We start from the raw sequence: 23,127 nt of genomic DNA, 5'->3' as shown, positions 1-23,127 counted from the left end.
AATATGGTTAGAACAATCAGCCATCTATATGGTAATAAATGAATATCAACCTAAACCTCACACCTTATACAAAAATTAACTCAAGTGGATCAGAGATCTAAATATAAAGTCTAAATCCACAAAAGTTTTAAGGAAAACAGAAAATCTTAACAACCTGTGGTTAGTCAGATTTCTTAAGTATAAAACTAAAAATGCAACCCATAAAATTAAAAAGTGATAAATGGGACTTCATCAAAATTAAAACATTTTCCTTTGTGAAAGACACTGTTGAGAGAATGAAAAGACAAGCTACAGACCGGGAGAAAATATTTGCAAATCACACAATCAACAAAGCACTTGTATCCATAATATACAGCGAACCCTTAAATAAGATGGGTTTGAACAGCACAGGTCCACTTACATGAGGATGTTTTCAATAGTAAACATGACAGTACTACACGATCTGCTGTTGGTTGAATCCATTGATGTGGAACCAAGGATGTGGAGGAATTGCATATACCAAGGGCTGACTATAAGTTATACTCGGATTTTCGATTGTGTGGAGGGTTGGTACCCCAGCCCCCACATTGTTCAAGGGTCAACTGTATAAGAAACTCTCAAAATTCAACAGTAAGAAAGCAAACAATTCAATTAACAATTGGGCCCCAAAACTTGAATAGATCCTTTACCAAAGAGGATATATGGCTAGCAAATAAGCAAATTAAAACATATATAATCAATATGGTTTGCCATTAATGAAATCCAAATAAAAACTCTGATGAGCTGTCCCTATGTACCTAGTAGAATGGCAAAAAATGCAACTAAAGAAAACCCTGCAATATCAACTGCTGGTAAGAATGTGGAACTCCTGGAACTCTCATTGCTGGTGAGAATGCCAAAAAATATACCCACTCTGGAAAACAGTCTGGCTGTTTCTTGTAAAGTTAAAAATACACCTACTTACCATATACCCTTGTAATTCCCACTCAGGTATTTCCTGTAGAGCAGGTCTCTCAACTGTAGAACTATTGATATTTTGGTCCAATCAGTTTTTGTTGTTGGGGGCTGTCCTGTGCATTGTCAGATAATGCACCTTGACTTCTACCCACTAGATGATAGTAGCAACTCTTCAGCCTCCCCACCCCCAACAAACTCCCACTCTGCTTTAGTTGTGACAATCAAAAATGTCCCTCAGAGATAACCAAAAATCATATGAAAAGATGCTCAACATCATTAATTATCAGAGAAATGCAAATCAAAACTACAATGAGGTATTACCTCACATTGGTCAGAATGGCCATCACCAAAACATCTACAAACAATAAATGCTGGAGAGGCTGTAGAGAAAAGGGAACCCTCTTACACTGTTGGTGGGAATGTAAATTGGTAACAGCCACTATGGAGAACAGTATGGAGGTTCATTAAAAAACTAAACATAGGACTACCATATAGTCCAGCAATCCCACTCCTAGGCATATATCCAGAGAAAACCATAATTCGAAAAGATAAATGCACCCCAATGTTCATTGCAGCAGTATCTACAATAGCCAGGACAGGAAACCAATCTAAATGTCCATCAATGGATGAATGGATAAAGAAGATGTGGTACCTATATACATTGGAATATTACTCAGCCATAAAAAAGAACAAAAAATTCCACTTGTAGCAGCAAGGATGGACCTAGAAATTGTCATACTAAGTGAAGTAAGTCAGATGGAAAAAGACAAATATTATATGATATCACTCATATGTGGAATCTAATTTTTTTAAAAAATGATATAAATGAACTTGTTTACAAGACAGAAATAGACTCACAGATTTCAAAAAAAAACTTACGGTGACCAAAGAGGAAATGTGGAGGGGAGGGATAAATTAGGAGCTAGGGATTAACATACACACACTACCATATATAAAACAGATAACCAACAAGGACCTACTGTATAGCACAGGGATATTCTGTAATAACCTATATGGGAAAAGAATCTGTAAAAGATTGAATATATGTATATGTATGACTGAATCACTATGCTGTATGCCTGAAAATAACACAACATTGTAAATCAACTGTACTCCAATAAAATTTAAAAAAAATAAAATGAAGAAAAAAAAAATTCCCCCAACAAAACCCCCCAAACCCAAAAATGTCCCTCAGGCATTGCCAAAGCTTCCCTTCAGGGCAAAATCATAGAGCAATGAGAACTCATATTCACACAAAACCTGTGCATGAATGTTCATAGCAGCTCTATTCATAATTGCCCCAAACTGGATACAGCCCAAATGTTCTTTAGTAAGCCAATTGATAAACAAACTCGTACATCCATACAATGGAATGTTGCTCAGCAATGCAAATGAACAAACTACTGACACTCAGCAATATGGACAAATCTCAAGGGCAATACGCTGATGGAAAGAAGCTGGTCTCAAAAGGTCACATAGGGACTTCCCTGGTGGCGCAGTGGTTAAGAATCCACCTGGGAATGCAGGGGACTCGGGTTCGGTCCCTGGTCTGGGAAGATCCCACATGCTGTGGAGCAACTAAGCCCGTGAGCAACAGCTACTGAGCCTGTGCTCTAGAACCCGCGAGCCACAGCTACTGAGGCCATGCACCACAACTACTGAAGCCTGCACTCCCTAAAGCCCACATGCAGCAACTACTGAGCCTGCGTGCTGCAACTACTGAAGCCCTCGTGACTATAGCCCATGCTCTGCAACAAGGGAAGCCACTGCAATGAGAAACCCATGCACCACAACGAAGAATAGCCCCCACTCACGGCAACTAGAGAAAACCCGCGCACAGCAACGAAGACCCAACTGCAGCCGAAATAAAAAAGATCACATACGTGATTCCATTTATGTGACATTTATGGAAAAGAGGTGAAACTATAGCTATGGAGAATAGATCAGTGGTTGCCAAAGGTTAGGGGAGGAGGGAGCATGTTATTACAAAGGGCCAGTGTTTGGGGACGATGAAACTGGTCTCTTTTCTGATTGTGATGGTGCTTACACAAATCTAGACCGTGTCAAAACTCATAGAATTGTACATTAAACAAAGTCAATTTTACTGTATTTTAGTTAAATGAAACAAAACAAAAACAGCATATATACCTGAGATCTGCTCACACCAGTTCCTGTCTTACCTAAATTTGGTGAATCTAGTTAGAATCAGGATGTACTTGAAAATGAGGTGATTGGAAACAAGACAAAGGTGTAGAATCTGCCCTTGTCTCTCAACATCATGCCTTTCCATGACTCTTGCCTCTAACACTTCCTTTGTTACCCCAATGCCTTATGCAAAATACCAAGGTATGCTTGAACTAAAAAGAGAAATTGTATCCCAATTTCCAAAGAGATGATAGTTAGGGGTAGGTAAGGTTCTCATTCTGGAGTAAAAAATTTTTAAAGAGCCAGTGATTTGCTATTTTTAAAAGGCACACCTGAAACTAAATAAGTCTATTCTATTATTATCTCTCAACACAAATGTCCCATGTGTAAAGAACCCTACTTTAAGAGTGAGGAAATGAAGCTTCATCGAATGCATAATCACAAAAGTAGTAAATGGTGATACCAGGAATCAAAACTTACTGCTCTTTTTATGGTAGTATGTAATCACTGTATCAGGGTTGAAGGAGACGTTTTTATTTTCTAGGAATATCTCATGTCTTATTAAGCTATCTATCCTGAGTCCTCAGCAACCTCACTCTCAGAATGATACTAAGCCTGGGTTCCAGCGTCTCAGGCATGACCTCTGGCTAGTGGAGAAGATCCCCACCTCTTTAACTTCAGAGTTTGTCTCCTCAATCATTAAGCACCCAGTGTTGGGAAATGAATCCTGAAAACAAGAATCCTAATAAAACCAAGAATAAACACATCTTAGCCCTGAGTAATCAGATGAAAACTCCGCTCTGGAAGTCCCATGTCAAGAAGAATGTTACAGTTCTTCAAAATCTTCCACAATGTCTTTATCATCTGTTAGCCTAGACTCTCCTTTAATTTGGTTGTTATTGGGATCTTTTTAACATAAGAACTGTAGGATATTTGTTTTTATAAAGAACTCAGGAAGCAGAATTGCATAGCTATAATTAATGAAAACCATTGTCAGAAAGAAGGAAACCAGGATGGCTGATTCTGCTTATTAGTTTGCTCCTCAGAGCTGCTCCAAGCCCTTTAAATATTTAGGTTAGACTTTTTGCTCTTTTTTCTTTTCTTTTTGACATTAATTTCCTTCTTGACTCAAAGAATTGTTCTTGATGGAAGATTAATGGTTCTGGACGTATGGCCACAGTTTACAGATATGTAGTAAAGATAAAGTTTTTTTTCTGAAAGGAAAAAAATCTCAGTGCCAAGAATAGCTCTGCCTAAAAATCCTCCTCTTTATCTAGTAACCTTCCTCTCATCTTTTGAGAATCAAATGTCATCAGCTCTGTGAAGCAATTCTTTTAAAAAAATTATTTATTTATTTGTTTGTTTGTTTATTTATTTATTTATGGCTGTGTTGGGTCTTCATTGCTGTGCATGGGCTTTCTCTAGTTGTGGCGAGCTGGGGCTACTCTTCATTGCAGTGCATGGCTTCTCATTGTGGTGGCTTCTCTTGTTGCAGAGTACCGGCTCTAGGCATGCGGGTTTCAGTAGTTGTGGCACGTGGTCTCCGTAGTTGTGGCTCACGGGCTCTAGAGTGCAGGCTCAGTAGTTGTGGCACATGGGCTTAGTTGCTCCGCGACATGTGGGATCTTCCTACACCAGGGCTCAAACCCGTGTCTCCTGCACTGGCAGGCGGATTCTTAACCACTGCACCACCAAGGAAGTCCCCGTGAAGCAATTCTTTAAGGAAAAAAAAAGCTTTATTGAGATATAACTTACATAACATACTATTCATCTATTTAAAGTATATAATTCAATGATGTTGGGTACATTACATTATTAATTGTAAAAATTGTGGTTAAATATGACATAAAACTTTAACATTTTCACCATTTTAAAGTGTATAGTACAATGGCATTAATAACATTTATAAATGTTATATATAACATATATAACATTTATAGTACAATGGCATTAATAACATTTCCAAAACATTTTCATTGCTCCAAATAGAAACTCTGTGACCATTAAACAATAATTCTCATTTTCCCCTCACGAAGCCATTTTTAACAGTCTGAGGCCAAGTTTGCAGCAATCTCTTTTAGATGCCCATGGAGTTCTACTTATATATCTTTCAAATTATTCACTTTTTGTAATAATAAGTTTACACATTTGTTCTTTTCACTAAATTGGTTTTTATGGGTATATAATCATATCAGCTGCAAATAATAATTGTGTACTTCCTTTCATAATTAATCAGAAATAATTAGTTAAATTAAAATTATTATTAAGATCAGTATAGAGGGCAAAGAGTATCTTTACCATAAGAACCAGTAGAGTAGATCTTTCTATCCACTTGATTGAATCTAGATAGACAAAAGAATGACAAAATCCAGTCATATAAAATATGAAAAACTGATTCTAAAGTTTATATGGAGAGGCAAAACCCCCAGGGTAGACAAATCAATATTAAAGAACAGAGTCAGAGGACTGACACTACCTGACTTCAAGAATTACTATAAAGCTACAGTAATCAAGGCAGTATGATATTATTGGTGAAAGAATGATGAACAAGTCAAGGGAACAGAAAAGAGACTCCAGAAACAGACCCACATAAATAAAGTCAGCTGATGCTTGACAATGGAGCAAAGACAGCCTTTTCAATAACTGGTACTGGAACAACTGGTCACTCATCCATACAAAAACAATAAATAAATCTAGACACAGAGCTTACACCCTTTCCAAAAATTAACTAAAAATGAATCATAGACCTAAATATAAAATGCAAAACTATAAAACTTCTAGGAGATAACAAAGGAGAAAACCTAACTGACCTTGGGTATGGAGATGACTTTTTAGATATCATACCAAAGGCACAATCCATGAAGGAAATAATTCATAATCTGGACATCTTTAAAATTAAAAACTTGTGCTCTATGAAAGGCAAGGGAATGAGAAGAAAAGCTGCAGACAGAGAAAGTATTTGCAAAAGATACATCTGACAAAGAACTGTTATCCAAAATATACAAAGAACCCTTTTTTTTCCCCTCTAGGATAATTTGGCACATTTTCATGTGAAAAAAAATAGAAACCACTTGATACATATATAATACACACACACACATGGAAACTGAAGCATCTATCTGTAGAATCTGAAATATGAGCTTTTAGATAGGGCTGTAGCTGTAGATAGCACATCAGTTCCCACACTGAAATATTCCCTTATTTATCTCAAAATTGCCGTGGGAAATGCTAGCTGTGCAATACTAACCATCCTTTCCCAAGGGAAGAGTCTACCATTGCTTAAACATGAAATTTATCTTTACTACACACATATCCTTTGCCAAACCCATCTGAAAAGCTATTTATTTGGAAGGTTTATTTGATCAATCTACTTTGTAGCCAAAGCAACTTCTAGTCCTGCAGTCAAATTTTGGAGCATATTTTCAAGCAGAACTGGATTCCATACGTATAAATATGAACTAAAACTTAGTAAAACAACCCATAGTAACCACATTAAGATGAAAGTTTCACTGCTAAGCTACGTCAAAATTATACTTATGTATAAGGCACAAAATACATATATATTAAAAATTTATGGTCAAAATAAACCAGCTAAGCTGTTTAATTTATTCCCTTCTTGTCAACCAAAGAACTTCTCTAGTGTGTATTACAATTTAGTGGTTAAGACTACAGGTTCTGGAGCCCACCTCCCTGCTTTTGAATCACACTTCCCACCACTTACTAGCTCTGCATCCCTGGCCAAGTTATTTAACTTTCTCAGGGCCTCAGTTTCACTGTCTGTAGAAGAGGGGAAGCAGTTCTACTAGTTTCATAGGGTTGTTGTGAGGATAAATTAGAAAATACAATTAAAATGGTTAGAACAGCATCAACGCATAGAAAACATTTGCTAATCATTATTGTTAATAATACTGTAATGTTTCATTTTATTTCCCAATTTCCATCTAAGTCTTCCAATTTAAAATATAAAATTGTTGTTAAGAGGAGATTGGGTGTGTCTTGCTTTTGTCTCCACATGTCTCCACAGCTAACACAATACAGGGTGCATAGCATGGATTCACTACATATTTTATGGAAGAAGAAAGGGAGGGAAGGAAAAAAAGAGAAATGAAGGAGGGAGGGAGCAAAGGAGGGAAAAAAGAGGAGGGGAAAGGAGAAGAAAGGAGAGGAGAGAAAATAAAGGAGTAAAACTGAAAATGTATAGTCAGGAGTAGAAAACTAATAGTAATATGGCATGAGTTCATGTTTGGTAGTAGAACTCTCTTAATAATTTCACAGGTAACTTGATTGTTCTTTATCTAAATCTACTTACTTAATACTTTTGATATATATGTATGATCACAACTGTTTGAATACATTACAAGTGTGCTTTCTGGTTAACTTTCCAAATATTTTAAAGCATTTAGTTCTTTTGGTTTATACACACACATTGAAAGGTATGAGGAAAAACACAGAATGAAGCATAAATTCATGTACACAGGCTAATTCAAAGTTAAGCTTTTAGACTTGTTTACCCTAAAACCCACTTCCGGCTTTCTGACCAATACAGAGGTGCCTGAAGGCTGGTTGGATTGGTGAGGACTGAGGCAGTTTCTGGAATTTCTGAGCAGCTCTAGTCAGTACAAGATTGCTCCAGTAGTCTTCAGTTACATGGACAGTCTGCTGTGGCAAACAGATGTCTCACTATTGGATCCTCCAACCTGGCTCAGTGACCATATTATTGGGTTTGCCTTTGAGTACTTTGCCAACAGTCAGTTTCATGACTGCTCTGACAACGTCTGCTTTATCAGCCCTGAAGTCAACCAGTTCATCAAGTGCACGGGCAACCCAGTTAGTTTAAAAAAAAATTTCATAGGTAGATATTAACCAAACCATTAGGTGTTTAATTTGTTAATTTAAATATGCTATGATCTTAACAAGAAGTAACACAATTGTTATTCTATTTAAGAGAAAAAACTTTTTGGAAGCAATTATTTACCAGATAGTGAAATTATGATCATACATGATAATAAAAAAGGATGACAATAATGTAATAAAATGTAAAAATAAATTCAAAACATGTAATTATCCTGCTAATTTAACTAAATCTAATTAGAATGAATTTGGGTAGTCTAAGTGATCTAGTTTGGCTGACCAGATTTTTCCTTAATAAAATAGCCGATTTCTCTCTTCACTTTGTACCTGATAAACTTAGTACAAATGTACTTGTTTATAATTTGAAGTGATGTATTTTCATGATTTTCCAGTAGTGCTAATTCCTATAGAACAAATATTTTCTCAAAATATTTCTCCAATATTTTCTCAAAATTGATAGTGTATTTTTATCCACTAAATAAACATTTTCTTGTTTAAAAAAATAGAATTGAATACTTAGATAATGAAAGTTTGGAGAACCGTCTAAGATTAGAAGCAATAGAATTATGTCACAAAGGAGTTTTTCAGTGGTTTAACTATAAATTTAAATACTTTAAAAAATGTCAAGATATGAACTGATAAAATATTTTCTGCAAAATTGAGAGACTAAATATTAAGATGTTTGTTATATAAAGAATTGATGTCAACCGAGAAATTTAAAAAACATTGAAATCAAAATTAAAAAATCAACAAAGGAAATACACCATATTGAAGAGAAGGGATATATTAGTAAAACCAGTGTTTGAGGGAAAATAAAGTTGAAACACACTAGTATTAAAATAAATGTAATTTAAAACAATAGTACATCTCCATTTTCACCTGTCACATTTGCAAATAATTTATTTTATTTTTTTAACATCTTTATTGGAGCATAATTGCTTTACAATGGTTTGTTAGTTTCTGCTTTATAACAAAGTGAATCAGCTATACATATATATATATATATATATATATATATATATATATATATATCCCCATATCTCCTCCCTCTTGCATCTCCCTCCCACCCTCCCTATCCCACCCCTCTAGGTGGTCACAAAGCACCAACCTGATCTCCCTCAGCTATGTGGCTGCTTCCCACGAGCTATCTATTTTACATTTGGTAATGTATATATGTCAATGATACTCACTTTGTCCCAGCTTACCCTTCCCTGTCCCCGTATCCTCAAGTCCATTCTCTACGACTGCTTCTTTAGTCCTGTCCTGCCCTTGCAAATAGTTTTAATGACAATGTTTTACAATTTAACCACCAGTATTTAAAGTGATGAATTTTGTAAGGGAGACTTAATTGAGATATCCAGCTCCTTTCTCTTGGTGAGCAGACAGCTATCCAAACTCGTCAGTCAGAAAATGGATTTTGTATGACTCTTTTATTCAGGCAACGATCCAATTATTAGAATATGATATATGTGATGTTATATAATTGTTTTGGCATAACTAAATATCTTGTTCCAGAAAAATCTTTGACTATAGTTATGACAGGGGAAATAAGACACCTGGGCTTCAAGCCTTTCTGTATAAATATTAAACAGCAGTCGACTTAAAAAGCAAAACAAAGCAAAACACAAACAGGCCAATTAAGAAACAAACAGGGGTGGTTTCCAGACCCAGCTTCACCTATGTCATTTTAGGCCATGGCTAAATGTACTTCCATGGAGCTTGAGAGATTCCTGGGACCTGAACAGACTTAAATTGGTAGTAATATTTCCTCCAATTACCTCATTGTCCAGGTGAATTCATGGCATTCATTGTCAGCTAAACAAACTTTGGATATGACTAAATATGTCTCTCAGTACTCTTGTTAAGGAGCATTATACATAACTCTTACACTTTGCTGCAATGATAAAAGAGACACTGGTGTGGCATGACAGCTAGTCTTACATATTGCTGGTGGCAATATAAACTCTTGAGAATATATTTGACAGTCAAGAAGAATAAAAATGTTTATATTTATACTTTGGTTGAATGATAACTTAATTCAATAATATATGATCTGGTACTTCCATCCCTGGGAATCCATCATAAGGAAGTAATCCATCATAAGGAAGTAATCTTGTACATGAAAAGTTGGAAAATATCCAAATGTGATGTAAAATGGAGATGAATAGCTATAATCCAATTGTCCAATATCATTGGCCACACGACCCATTTTACATCCTCTTGATGGAGTATCATGTAATCACTAAAAATGATCATGAAAGTATGTAACAATATTAAAACGTTTATAAACCATGGTATTATCTGCAAAAAAGTATTAGAACTATATTTTTAGTATGATTACAACTAGATAAAATATATGTCTAGAAGGAAAAAGAAAGGACATAATAATTAAAAAATACTATAAAGATAGCAAAGCTTATGTAGGATCATATTTTTAAAAATATGCTGTTTTCCATATTGTCTATAATATGGCTATACGATTTGCATAAAGAAAAATAGGCCAGATAAGGAGATGGTGAAGGGAAACACAAAAATCCAATCATCAAATAGTATATAATTATTCTATATATTTAAGTTTTAAGCCAATGACTTCTAGAGGAAATCATCAGCTGGCAGCACAGGAAGTCACATTTCATGGAAATTAATCCTGTGATTCCAAAACGGAAAACTGGTTAGAATCCATTTTTGATATGTGATTGCATCTACTGAAATGTATGTAAACTAAACCATAATAATTTATGTTGAAAACCAAGCCATATTATTTGCTGATAATATAACCCTTTTCTCTTAGTACTTCAGTTCTTGTTCGGCTTGAGAAACCCTATCTCTCTAAATCATTGGAACACCTTCAGAAAGTCCTTCTACCCAGAAGCACCACTGGATCCAGAATTTTCACCAACAGAGACTGAGCTGAGAATAAAGGGGATCATGGAGAAGCTAGACCAGCTGATCCCACCCAGACCCTTCTCCCATGTGAGCTCCACCACCAGTGCCACACACAGCAAAGCCACCCTCCTCAGCCCTCAAGACACATACGGCAGGGGGGATCAGCTAGACGTCCTGCTGGAGATGAGGGACCACTTGGGACGCAGAAAGGAATATGGCGGGGATTTCCTGACGGCCAGGATGTCCTCCCCAGCTCTGAAGGCAGGCACTTCGGGAAAGGTGACAGACTGCAACAATGGCACCTACCTTGTCAGCTTCACCCTGTTCTGGGAGGGCCGGGTGTCTCTGTCTGTCCTGCTCATCCTCCCCAGTGAAGGGGTGTTGGCTCTCTGGAGGGCAAGGAACCAAGGCTATGACAGGGTGATCTTCACAGGCCAGTTTGCCAATGGCACCTCCCATGTCAATACTGATCGCGCCCTGGTTTTAAATTCAAGTGCTGAACTGTGCGAGAACCTGCACTATCGTGACCAGGAAGCCTTCTACTGTGTGAAGCCTCCATGTGTTCCCTGTGAGGCACGGACCCACGTGACCACCAGGAATGCAAATATTTCCTATCTTAGAGAGAAAGAATGGATCATTTTCCGCAGGTAAACGGGCCTTCAAACACAATCATCAATACAAAGAGGGAGACTTAGTTTCAGAACAACACTGCCTAATAACTTTTCTTAATCAAGCTCCCTTATGTTGACTAGTTTATAATCAGAGATTCAGTGCAGATGGTAATATATTCACAGGGTCTCATACAGGTCACCTCTACAACTGTGGTTTTATTCATCCTGAACTATTTGCTAAAAGGAGTACAACCAATGAAGCAATTCATGTAGGTCTATAGTTCTCCAGAGTTTGTAATACTTCCAGATTCAGAACTTTTCTGGAGACCAGTATTTTCTATAATGTGTTCCATGGAATACCAATCCTATAGAGTGTTAATGGATGCTATGCAAAAATAAAAAAAAAGAACAACAACAACAAAAAAACCCCCAAAACAAACAACAAACCCAAGGGGAAGGAATGCTATCATTATTTAGTCTACCTCACCCTTTACATCAAATGAATCACCAAATCCTGTGAATTGTACCTCCCAAGTATCTCCTGAACCAAGCCATTTCACTCTATTGCTGTTGCCTATCCTTGTATAAACTATCATCCTACCTCAATTAGATTATTACAACAATCTTCAGAGATGTTTCCTTGCTCACAGCCTTGTTTCCTTCCTATCCACTCCACACCCAGACTAATGTTTTACTTGCTCAAAACAATATGATCCCATTGCTCTAAGGATGAAATTCAAACTCTTTAATATGTTTACAAGGACTTACCTAGCTCTGAAGCCCCTTATCTCACCTTTCTGCTGCCTTGCTCTCTGTCAAATTGAACTCCTTTAATTTCACAAACGGACTGTGGTGTCTCTAAGCTCTGGCATTTCACAAGCTTTCATCTAAACACCATTTCCTCTGTGTTTGGGTAAAATGCTAGGCCCATACTCTTCCACTGAATTCTATTCTTCCCCAATCATAATACTCATTACACTATTAAATTTCAGATATATATTTTTATACCCTCTGTTAAATTGTAAGCTCTGTGAGGCAATAACTGCAACTATTTTTTTCACCATTCATTCATTCAATTTATAAATAGCACATTTTATATTCCAGACACAGCTCTAGGGGTTGATAATTTAACATTGTAGTTGGGTAGAAAGACAACAAACCAATAAATAAATAGATTTGTAGTATAAAGTCATCAGAATAAGAAGAGATCTGAATGTGATGGTGAATGCTATTTTAAAAGCGTGGTCAGGTAAGACCTGTCTTGAGCACCAATCTGAGGATGGGTCACTTGAACAGTAACCTGAATGAAGTGAAGAAGAGAGTCTTGTGAATTACGGGGGGAGCACTATTTCAGGAAGAGGAATAGAACCTGAAGCAATGGCATGCTAGAATGTTCCAGGAACCATGAGGAGGATCAGGGAGGCTGGAATGCAATAAGAGAGGGAGAAAGGAGGTCAGGCGAGTAGGCAGAGCCTTAGAGTATCTCTTAACTTTAGTCTCTATTCCTTCAAGTGGGGTGGAACACAAATCATTTCCCAAAATTACTTGACTGTGGACCACTTATTTATTTATGTATTTATTGGCTGCACCGTGCGGCATGCAGGATCTTAGTTCCCCAACCAGGGATCAAACCTGTGCTCCCTGCATTGGGAGCACAGAGTCCTAACCACTGGACTGCCATGGAAGTCCTGGACCACCTATTTAATGGATCATTTTCAGGGATTGTGGTTCCATAGTTGTAGAAAGGCCTTGGTTTTCGAGAAGAGCAAGTTGGATATCACAATATCCTGGAAATTCAAGTTCAAATCCAATTCAAACATTATGATGACACAAGGGGAGGGGGTAGGATACAACAGACCTTACCTGGCTACAGGATTTCCTTTCCACTCCTAGGTCACCTTTACTTCTTTTTGTTTTCTTGGTCAAGGTGTGAAAAAACCCATTTATCCTATGGCTCAGCCAAAAGAGGCTGGACTTTTTCAAATAAATATTTTACTGAAAACTGAAGGAGACATAATCATGGAGACATAAAGGCCTAAATAATTGCAAAGACAGAGACCTCCCTGTCTTGAAGGTCTCAGAACCATGTCTTAACGCTATGGGCAGAGACTACCTGTGCTGATTCCATATTCCTTGTTGACCACATCTGCTCCCTCTTGAGATGGTCCTCCTTGCAGCTTGGGTTGGAGGAGCTCTCCTTGCACACTCTCCTGGCCGCTCTCAGGAAATGCTAAGTCCCTGGTCTGGCAGATCTGCAGATCTGTATTTTGGGTCTAATCATGCTTCTCAGGTGAGCTATGTTCATGACAATAATCTGCCTGACCCCATTTTACTTCCCAAAAGACACATTTACTTCCTGGATCCCCTGCTCTATTCAAACCATCTATTCTCCCCTGCCTCCATCCCCCCCCCCCGCCTGCCCCCCCCCACCAATGCATGGAAGTAGATATCTCAATCTTCTCAAAGGTGATTTAGTGCCCACACAAGGAACAGTTGGCTTCATTGGTGATTCTGGATCCAAGAACTCTCACGGATCATTCTATCACTAAGCTTTAGTGCCCCTTCTTAGGCCCACGCCAGGTTCTGTGGCATCTTTCTTTCCCACAAGTCCAGGGACTAAGCCTGTTTCTCTTTCATTTGTCACAAAGTAAATACATTTTCCTACCAGGGTTCTCTCTCCCAACCCTAACTGCAGAATCAATCAGATGCTACCTCCTCAGATAGTCACTTCTTCAAAGTTAAAAAAGTCTTTTTTCTTCTTAATTTAAGAGTTTTATTGAAAATCATGATAGGAAAATAAACAAGAGGTATCACATGAGAACACATCACACAGGCAACAAGTTGTTGACAATTCTTTCCGTTTCTGTTATGTTTCTAATACTATGGACCCCTTCTGAAATGTGATACACAAGCACACTCAATACTAAGACAAGACACATTGAAATGATTGCCTTTATACCATGAGTACATATTTTTTTGTTGTTTTTTTGTGTGTGTTTTTGCGGTACACAGACCTCTCACTGTTGTGGCCTCTCCTGTTGCAGAGCACAGGCTCCGGATGTGCAGGCTCAGCGGCCATGGCTCACGGGCCCAGCTGCTCCATGGCACATATGATCTTCCCAGACTGGGGCACGAACATGTGTCCCCTGCAACGGCGGGTGGACTCTCAACCACTGCGCCACCAGGGAAGCCCCATGAGTACATATTTTTAATCCTAAATTTAAGGTCCCATCAAAGTTTCGCTTTGGTAACCAAATTTACGAGGTAGCTTGCTATTGGTCTCTTTTGTCAACTTCAACCTTACCTGGAATGGATGTAGAAGAATCAATGTTTCAAGTTCAAGTTTTCCACTGAGACAAATTTTAATTTGTGCCAAATAGAGGTCTGATAGGCGCCTCAGTAAGATACTCTGGAGTGACTATGGTTGGCCAGTGTCGGTAGCATCTAGTAAGTGGCAGTCAGAACTGGAATCCCTCTATCCCCTATTCTAAAGTCGGTAGGCTATAGCACAGTCTCCCATGACTCCATCGCTCTATGCAGCCATCACTGTCCAGACACCCCAGCCTCTCTGCTTTCCAGCCCTCAGATGCCCTTGATAAAGAAAATATTTTTCACTTGACCTAAAAGAATCCTTTCCTGGGATTCCAGCAATCCCTCTCAATCTTTGAAAATGTGTCCTTTGTCCCTCCTGGAGATCTCTGTGGCTCTGGGCCTGGAAGTCCTTCCTTCCCCCAGATGGATTTCATTCTGATGAAATGAATTTGATTGATCAGTAAAGTGACCATCTTAATTGGTAAGACCTATACCTTGAGGTGAAACTCACTGTGCCAGGGCCTTGAAATATTATAGTGAATAAGATTTGACCTACTTATTCACTATAATATTTCAAGGCCCTGGCACAGTGAGCTCTCAAGGAGATAACAGAGAACAGAAAATAGACTCCTGGGGGGATTTGTGAAGGAGAGTGCAGGGAGGAGAGGCTGGAGAAGTAGATACTCGTAGGAAGTGTTATGCCAGTTGAGGACCTTGGTCCTTATCCTGCAGGTTGATGATGGAAAGTTATGGAAAGATTTGGTGTGGGGGAATAAACAGGCAGCACAGAGGATGTATTTAGGTGGGATAACCCAAAGGTGCAGAAAGGCAATATTGTAACAATCTAGGACATAGTTCTCAAAGTAATGTCCTTGTATCAGCAGCCTCAGCATCACTTGAGAGTTTGTTGGAAACCCAAATTTGTGGACCCCGCCCCAGAACTAATTTTTTCTAGCTTCATTGAGGTATGATTGATAAATAAAAATTGTATCTATTGAAGGTGTACAACATGATGTTTGGATACACGTGTACGTTGTAGAACAATTACTAAAATCAAGCTGATTAACATATCCATGACCTCACATAATTTGCATTTTTGTGTGTGTGGTGAGAACTCTTAATATCTACTTTCTTAGCAGATTTCAAGTATACAATACATTATTATTAACTATACTCACCATGCTGTACATTAGATCCCCAGAACTTAGTCATCTTATAACTGAAAGTTTGTACCCTTTAACCGGCATCTCCCCGCTGCCCCAACCCTCAACTCTTGGCAACCACCATTCTGTTTCTACTCTCTGAGTTCAGATTTTGTAGATTCCACATAAAAGTGAGATCATGCAGTATTTGTCTTTCTATATCTGGCTTATTTCATTTAGCAAAATGTCCTCCAAGGTCATCCATATTGTTGCAAATGGCAGGACTTTCTTTCTTAAGGCTATGTTACATATAAACCATATTTTTCTCTACCCACTTATCCATTGATAGACACTTAGGTTGTTCCCATATCATGGCTATTGCGAATAATGCTGCTATGACCATGGAAATACAGAGATCTCTTCAAGTGCCCAGAACTATCGAATCAGAAGCTCTGAAGAGGAAACCCAGCAATCTGAGTTGTAACAAGCACTCTAGATGATTTTGATGCACGGTCGAGTTAGAGAAGTACCTGCCTAGGAAAATGTCCATGAAGAACTGAATTACTACGAGTGGTAAATGTGGAAAGGGTGGCTTGTGGTAGAAAATCATTTGGAAGGTAAAATCAAAGAGATATATATTTGATGAATTGCACAAAGAAGGTGAGTGACTCTCTGGATCTCTGCATTCTTGTCATCAGTAGGAGAACAGTTTTATAGAATCTTGGCCCGTCTGTTTCCTGCAAAATATCTAAAATATATCAAAATAAAGAAAAAAGTATTTGTAGAGAGTTGAGAGTGGTTTGATCCCTCTAAGTCCCCCATGATTCATTGTTACTTTAATGTCTGGACAGCTATCAGGCTCTTTTACTTTCCCATTTCTTGAAGGTCCTACATGGGGCTTGAAATAATGAAGGACTTTACCTCCATCGAGGTCTTGCCATGTAACAAGTCTACTGTGTTCATAATTTGTCCATTTAAAGGACATTCTTACTTTAAGAGCTATTTCTTTTTTTTTTTTTTTTTTTTTTTTTTTTTTAAACATCTTTATTGGGGTATAATTGCTTTACAATGGTGTGTTAGTTTCTGCTTTACAACAAAGTGAATCAGCTATACATATACATATGTTCCCATATGTCTTCCCTCTTGCGTCTCCCTCCCTCCCACTCTCCCCATCCCACCCTTCCAGGCTGTCACAAAGCACCGAGCTAATATCCCTGTGCCTTGCGGCTGCTTCCCCCCAGCTATCTACCTTACTACGTTTGTTAGTGTGTATATGTCCATGACTCTCTCTCGCCCTGTCAAAACTCACCCTTCCCCCTCCCCATATCCTTAAGTCCGTTCTCCAGTAGGTCTGCGTCTTTATTCCTATCTTACCCCTAGGTTCTTCATGACATTTTTTTCCCTTAAATTCCATATATATGTGTTAGCATACGGTATTTGTCTTTTTCTTTCTGACTTACTTCACTCTGTATGACAGATTCTAGGTCTATCCATCTCATTACAAATAGCTCAATTTCATTTCTTTTTAAGGCTGAGTAATATTCCATTGTGTATATGTGCCACATCTTCTTTATCCATTCATCCGATGATGGGCGCTTAGGTTGTTTCCATGTCCTGGCTATTGTAAATAGAGCTGCAATGAACATTTTGGTACATGACTCTCTTTGAATTTTGGTTTTCTCAGGGTATATGCCAAGTAGTGGGATTGCTGGGTCATATGGTAATTCTATTTGTAGTTTTTTAAGGAACCTCCATACTGTTCTCCACAGTGGCTGAACCAATTCACATTCCCACCAGCAGTGCAAGAGTGTCCCCTTTTCTCCACACCCTCTCCAGCATTTATTGTTTCTTGATTTTTTGATGATGGCCATTCTGACTGGTGTGAGATGATATCTCATTGTAGTTTTGATTTGCATTTCTCTAATGATTAATGATGTTGAGCATTCTTTCATGTGTTTGTTGGCATTCTGTATATCTTCTTTGGAGAAATGTCTATTTAGGTCTTCTGCCCATTTTTGGATGGGGTTGTTTGTTTTTTTGTTATTGAGCTGCATGAGCTGCTTGTAAATTTTGGAGATTAATCCTTTGTCAGTTGCTTCATTTGCAAATGTTTTCTCCCATTCTGAGGGTTGTCTTTTGGTCTTGGTTATGGTTTCCTTTGCTGTGCAAAAGCTTTGAAGTTTCATTAGGTCCCATTTGTTTATTTTTGTTTTTATTTCCATTACTCTAGGAGGTGGGTCAGAAAGGATCTTGCTGTGATTTATGTCATAGAGTGTTCTTCCTATGTTTTCTTCTAAGAGTTTGATAGTTTCTGGCCTTACATTTAGGTCTTTAATCCATTTTGAGCTTATTTTTGTGTATGGTGTTAGGGAGTGATCTAATCTCATACTTTTACATGTACCTGTCCAGTTTTCCCAGCACCATTTATTGAACAGGCTGTCCTTTCTCCACTGTACATTCCTGCCTCCTTTATCAAAGATAAGGTGTCCATATGTGCGTGGGTTTATCTCTGGGCTTTCTATCCTGTTCCACTGATCTGTCTTTCTGTTTTTGTGCCAGTACCATACTGTCTTGATTACTGTTGCTTTGTAATATAGTCTGAAGTCAGGGAGCCTTATTCCTCCAGCTCCTTTTTTCGTTCTAAAGATTGCTTTGGCTATTCGGGGTCTTTTGTGTTTCCATACAAATTGCGAAATTTTTTGTTCTAGTTCTGTGAAAAATGCCAGTGGTAGTTTGATAGGGATTGCATTGAATCTGTAGATTGCTTTGGGTAGTAGAGTCATTTTCACAATGTTGATTCTTCCCATCCAAGAACATGGTATATCTCTCCATCTATTTGTATCATCTTTAATTTCTTTCATCAGTGTCTTATAATTTTCTGCATACAGGTCTTTCGTATCCTTGGGTAGGTTTATTCCTAGATATTTTATTCTTTTTGTTGCAATGGTAAATGGGAGTGTTTTCTTGATTTCACTTTCAGATTTTTCATCATTAGTATATAGGAATGCCAGAGATTTCTGTGCATTAATTTTGTATCCTGCTACTTTACCAAATTCATTGATTAGCTCTAGTAGTTTTCTGGTAGCATCTTTAGGATTCTCTATGTATAGTATCATGTCATCTGCAAACAGTGACAGCTTTACTTCTTCTTTTCCGATTTGGATTCCTTTTATTTCCTTTTCTTCTCTGATTGCTGTGGCTAAAACTTCCAAAACTATGTTGAATAAGAGTGGTGAGAGTGGGCAACCTTGTCTTGTTCCTGATCTTAGTGGAAATGCTTTCAGTTTTTCACCATTGAGGATGATGTTTGCTGTGGGCTTGTCATATATGGCTTTTATTATGTTTAGGAAAGTTCCCTCTATGCCTACTTTCTGGAGGGTTTTTATCATAAATGGGTGTTGAATTTTGTCGAAAGCTTTCTCTGCATCTATTGAGATGATCATATGGTTTTTCTCCTTCAATTTGTTAATATAGTTTATCACATTGATAGATTTGCGTATATTGAAGAATCCTTGCATTCCTGGAATAAACCCCACTTGATCATGGTGTATGATCCTTTTAATGTGCTGTTGGATTCTGTTTGCTAGTATTTTGTTGAGGATTTTTGCATCTATGTTCATCAGTGATATTGGCCTGTAGTTTTCTTTCTTTGTGACATCCTTGTCTGGTTTTGGTATCAAGGTGATGGTGGCTTCGTAGAAGGAATTTGGGAGTGTTCCTCCCTCTGCTATATTTTGGAAGAGTTTGAGAAGGATAGGTGTTAGCTCTTCTCTAAACGTTTGATAGAATTCACCTGTGAAGCCATCTGGTCCTGGGCTTTTGTTTGTTGGAAGGTTTTTAATCACAGTTTCAATTTCAGTGCTTGTGATTGGTCTGTTCATATTTTCTATTTCTTCCTGATTCAGTCTTGGCAGGTTGTGCATTTCTAAGAATTTGTCCATTTCTTCCAGATTGTCCATTTTATTGGCATAGAGTTGCTTGTAGTAATCTCTCATGATTTTTTTTATTTCTGCAGTGTCAGTTGTTACTTCTCCTTTTTCATTTCTAATTCTATTGATTTGAGTCTTCTCCCTTTTTTTCTTGATGAGTCTGGCTAGTGGTTTATCTATTTTGTTTATCTTCTCAAAGAACCAGCTTTTAGTTTTATTGATCTTTGCTATTGTTTCCTTCATTTCTTTTTCATTTATTTCTGATCTGATTTTTATGATTTCTTTCCTTCTGCTAGCTTTGGGGTTTTTTTGTTCTTCTTTCTCTAATTGCTTGAGGTGCAAGGTTAGGTTGTTTATTCGAGATGTTTCCTGCTTCTTAAGGTGGGCTTGTATTGCTATAAACTTCCCCCTTAGAACTGCTTTTGCTGCATCCCATAGGTTTTGGGTCGTTGTGTCTCCATTGTCATTTGTTTCTAGGTATTTTTTTATTTCCTCTTTGATTTCTTCAGTGATCACTTCATTATTAAGTAGTGTATTGTTTAGCCTCCATGTGTTTGTATTTTTTACAGATCTTTTCCTGTAATTGATATCTAGTCTCATGGCGTTGTGGTCGGAAAAGATACTTGATACAATTTCAGTTTTCTTAAATTTACCAAGGCTTGATTTGTGACCCAAGATATGATCTATCCTGGAGAATGTTCCATGAGCACTTGAGAAAAATGTGTATTCTGTTGTTTTTGGATGGAGTGTCCTATAAACATCAATTAAGTCCATCTTGTTTAATGTATCATTTAAAGCTTGTGTTTCCTTATTTATTTTCATTTTGGATGATCTGTCCATGGGTGAAAGTGGGGTGTTAAAGTCCCCTACTATGAATGTGTTACTGTTGATCTCCCCTTTTATGGTTGTTAGTATTTGCCTTATGTATTGAGGTGCTCCTATGTTGGGTGCATAAATATTTACAATTGTTATATCTTCTTCTTGGATCGATCCCTTGATCATTATGTAGTGTCCTTCTTTGTCCCTTTTAATAGTCCTTATTTTAAAGTCTATTTTGTCTGATATGAGAATTGCTACTCCAGCTTTCTTTTGGTTTCCATTTGCATGGAATATCTTTTTCCATCCCCTTACTTTCAGTCTGTATGTGTCTCTAGTTCTGAAGTGGGTCTCTTGTAGACAGCATATATAAGGGTCTTGTTTTTGTATCCATTCAGCCAATCTGTGTCTTTTGGTGGGAGCATTTAGTCCATTTACATTTAAGGTAATTATTGATATGTATGTTCCTATTTCCATTTTATATACTGTTTTGGGTTCGCTACTATAGGTCATTTCCTTCTCTTGTGTTTCGTGTCTAGAGAAGTTCCTTTAGCATTTGTTGTAAAGCTGGTTTGGTGGTGCTGAACTCTCTCAGCTTTTGCTTGTCTGTAAAGGTTTTAATTTCTCCATCAAATGTGAATGAGATCCTTGCTGGGTAGAGTAGTCTTGGTTTCAGGCTATTCTCCTTCATCACTTTCAGTATGTCCTGCCACTCCCTTCTGGCTTGTAGGGTTTCTGCTGAGAGATCAGCTGTTAACCTTATGGGGATTCCCTTGTGTGTTATTTGTTGTTTTTCCCTTGCTGCTTTTAATATGCTTTCTTTGTATTTAATTTTTGACAGTTTGATTAATATGTGTCTTGGCGTGTTTCTCCTTGTATTTATCCTGTATGGGACCCTCTGTGCTTCCTGGACTTGATTAACTATTTCCTTTCCCATATTAGGGAAGTTTTCAACTATAATCTCTTCAAATATTTTCTCAGTCCCTTTCTTTCTTTCTTCTTCTTCTGGAACCCCTATAATTCGAATGTTGGTGCGTTTCATGTTGTCCCAGAGGTCTCTGAGACTGTCCTCAGTTCTTTTCATTCTTTTTTCTTTATTCTGCTCTGCAGTAGTTATTTCCACTACTTTATCTTCCAGGTCACTTATCCGTTCTTCTGCCTCAGTTATTCTGCTATTGATCCTATCTAGAGTGATTTTAATTTCATTTATTGCATTGTTCATCGTTGCTTGTTTCATCTTTAGTTCTTGTAGGTCCTTGTTAACTGTTTCTTGCATTTTGTCCATTCTACTTCCAAGATTTCGGATCATCCTTACTATCATTATTCTGAATTCTTTTTCAGGTAGATTGCCTATTTCCTCTTCATTTGTTAGGTCTGGTGGGTTTTTATCTTGCTCCTTCATCTGCTGTGTGTTTTTCTGTCTTCTCATTTTGCTTATCTTACTGTGTTTGGGGTCTCCTTTTTGCAGGCTGCACTTTCGTAGTTCCCGTTGTTTTTGATGTCTGTCTCCAGTGGCTAAGGTTGTTTCAGTGGGTTGTGTAGGCTTCCTGGTGGAGGGGACTAGTGCCTGTGTTGTGCTGGATGAGGCTGGATCTTGTCTCTCTAGTGGGCAGGTTCACGTCTGGTGGTGTGTTTTGGGGTGTCTGTGGCCTTATTATGATTTTAGGCAGCCTCTCTGCTAATGGGTGGGGTTGTGTTCCTGTTTTGCTAGTTGTTTGGCATAGGTTGTCCAGCACTGTGGCTTGCTGGTCGTTGAGTGAAGCTGGGTGCTGGTGTTAAGATGGAGGTCTCTGGGAGATTTCCGCTGTTTAATATTATGTGGAGCTGGGAGGTCTCTTGTTGACCAGTGACCTGAAGTTGGCTCTCCTACCTCAGAGGCAGAGCCCTGACTCCTGGCTGGAGCACCAAGAGCCTTTCATCCACACGGCTCAGAATAAAAGGGAGAAAAAGTAGAGAGAATTAGTAGAAGTATGAGGAAAGAAAGAAGGAAAGGAGGAAAGGAAGGAAGGAAGAAAGAAGCAAAGAAGGAAAGAAAGGAGGGAGGGAGAGAGGGAGGGAGGAAGGAAGGAAGGAAGGAAGGAGGGAAAGAAGGAAAAAAAGACAGAAAGAAAGATGATACAGTAAAAATAAAATAAAGTATAATATAGTTATTGAATTAAAAAATATTTAGAAAAAAAAAAAGGGACGGATAGAACCTTAGGACAAATGTTGGAAGCAAAGCTATACAGAGAAAATCTTACACAGAAGCATACACATACACCTTCACAAAAAGAGGTAAAGGGGGAAAAATCATAAATCCTGCTCCCTGAGACCACCTCCTCAATTTGGGGTGATTCGTTGTCTAAAGGAGGGAGGGAAGGAAGGAAAGAAAGAACGAAGGTAAAGTATAATAAAGTTATTACAATTAAACTTAATTATTAAGAAAAAGAATTTTTAAAAAAAAGTCATGGACGGATAGAGCCCTAGGACAAATGGTGGAAGCTAGAGTATACAGACTAG

The 23,127-nt window shown here is 37.9% G+C and overlaps 1 protein-coding gene across 1 annotated transcript in view; it reads left to right on the top strand.

The window, feature by feature from the left end:
• NXPE2 (neurexophilin and PC-esterase domain family member 2) overlaps positions 1–23,127 on the top strand; it is a 70,236-nt gene that overhangs the window by 42,882 nt on the left and 4,227 nt on the right. The window contains 2 exon segments of the mRNA XM_032639805.1: positions 10,732–11,465; positions 16,769–16,838. Coding sequence (XP_032495696.1) covers positions 10,732–11,465; positions 16,769–16,838 — 804 coding nt within the window.

This window comes from Phocoena sinus, chromosome 8 (genome assembly GCF_008692025.1).
Source record: "Phocoena sinus isolate mPhoSin1 chromosome 8, mPhoSin1.pri, whole genome shotgun sequence".
Lineage (NCBI taxonomy): Eukaryota > Metazoa > Chordata > Mammalia > Artiodactyla > Phocoenidae > Phocoena > Phocoena sinus.
Note: the sequence above shows the minus strand (reverse complement) of the source record. Positions and strands in the feature narration are given on the sequence as shown.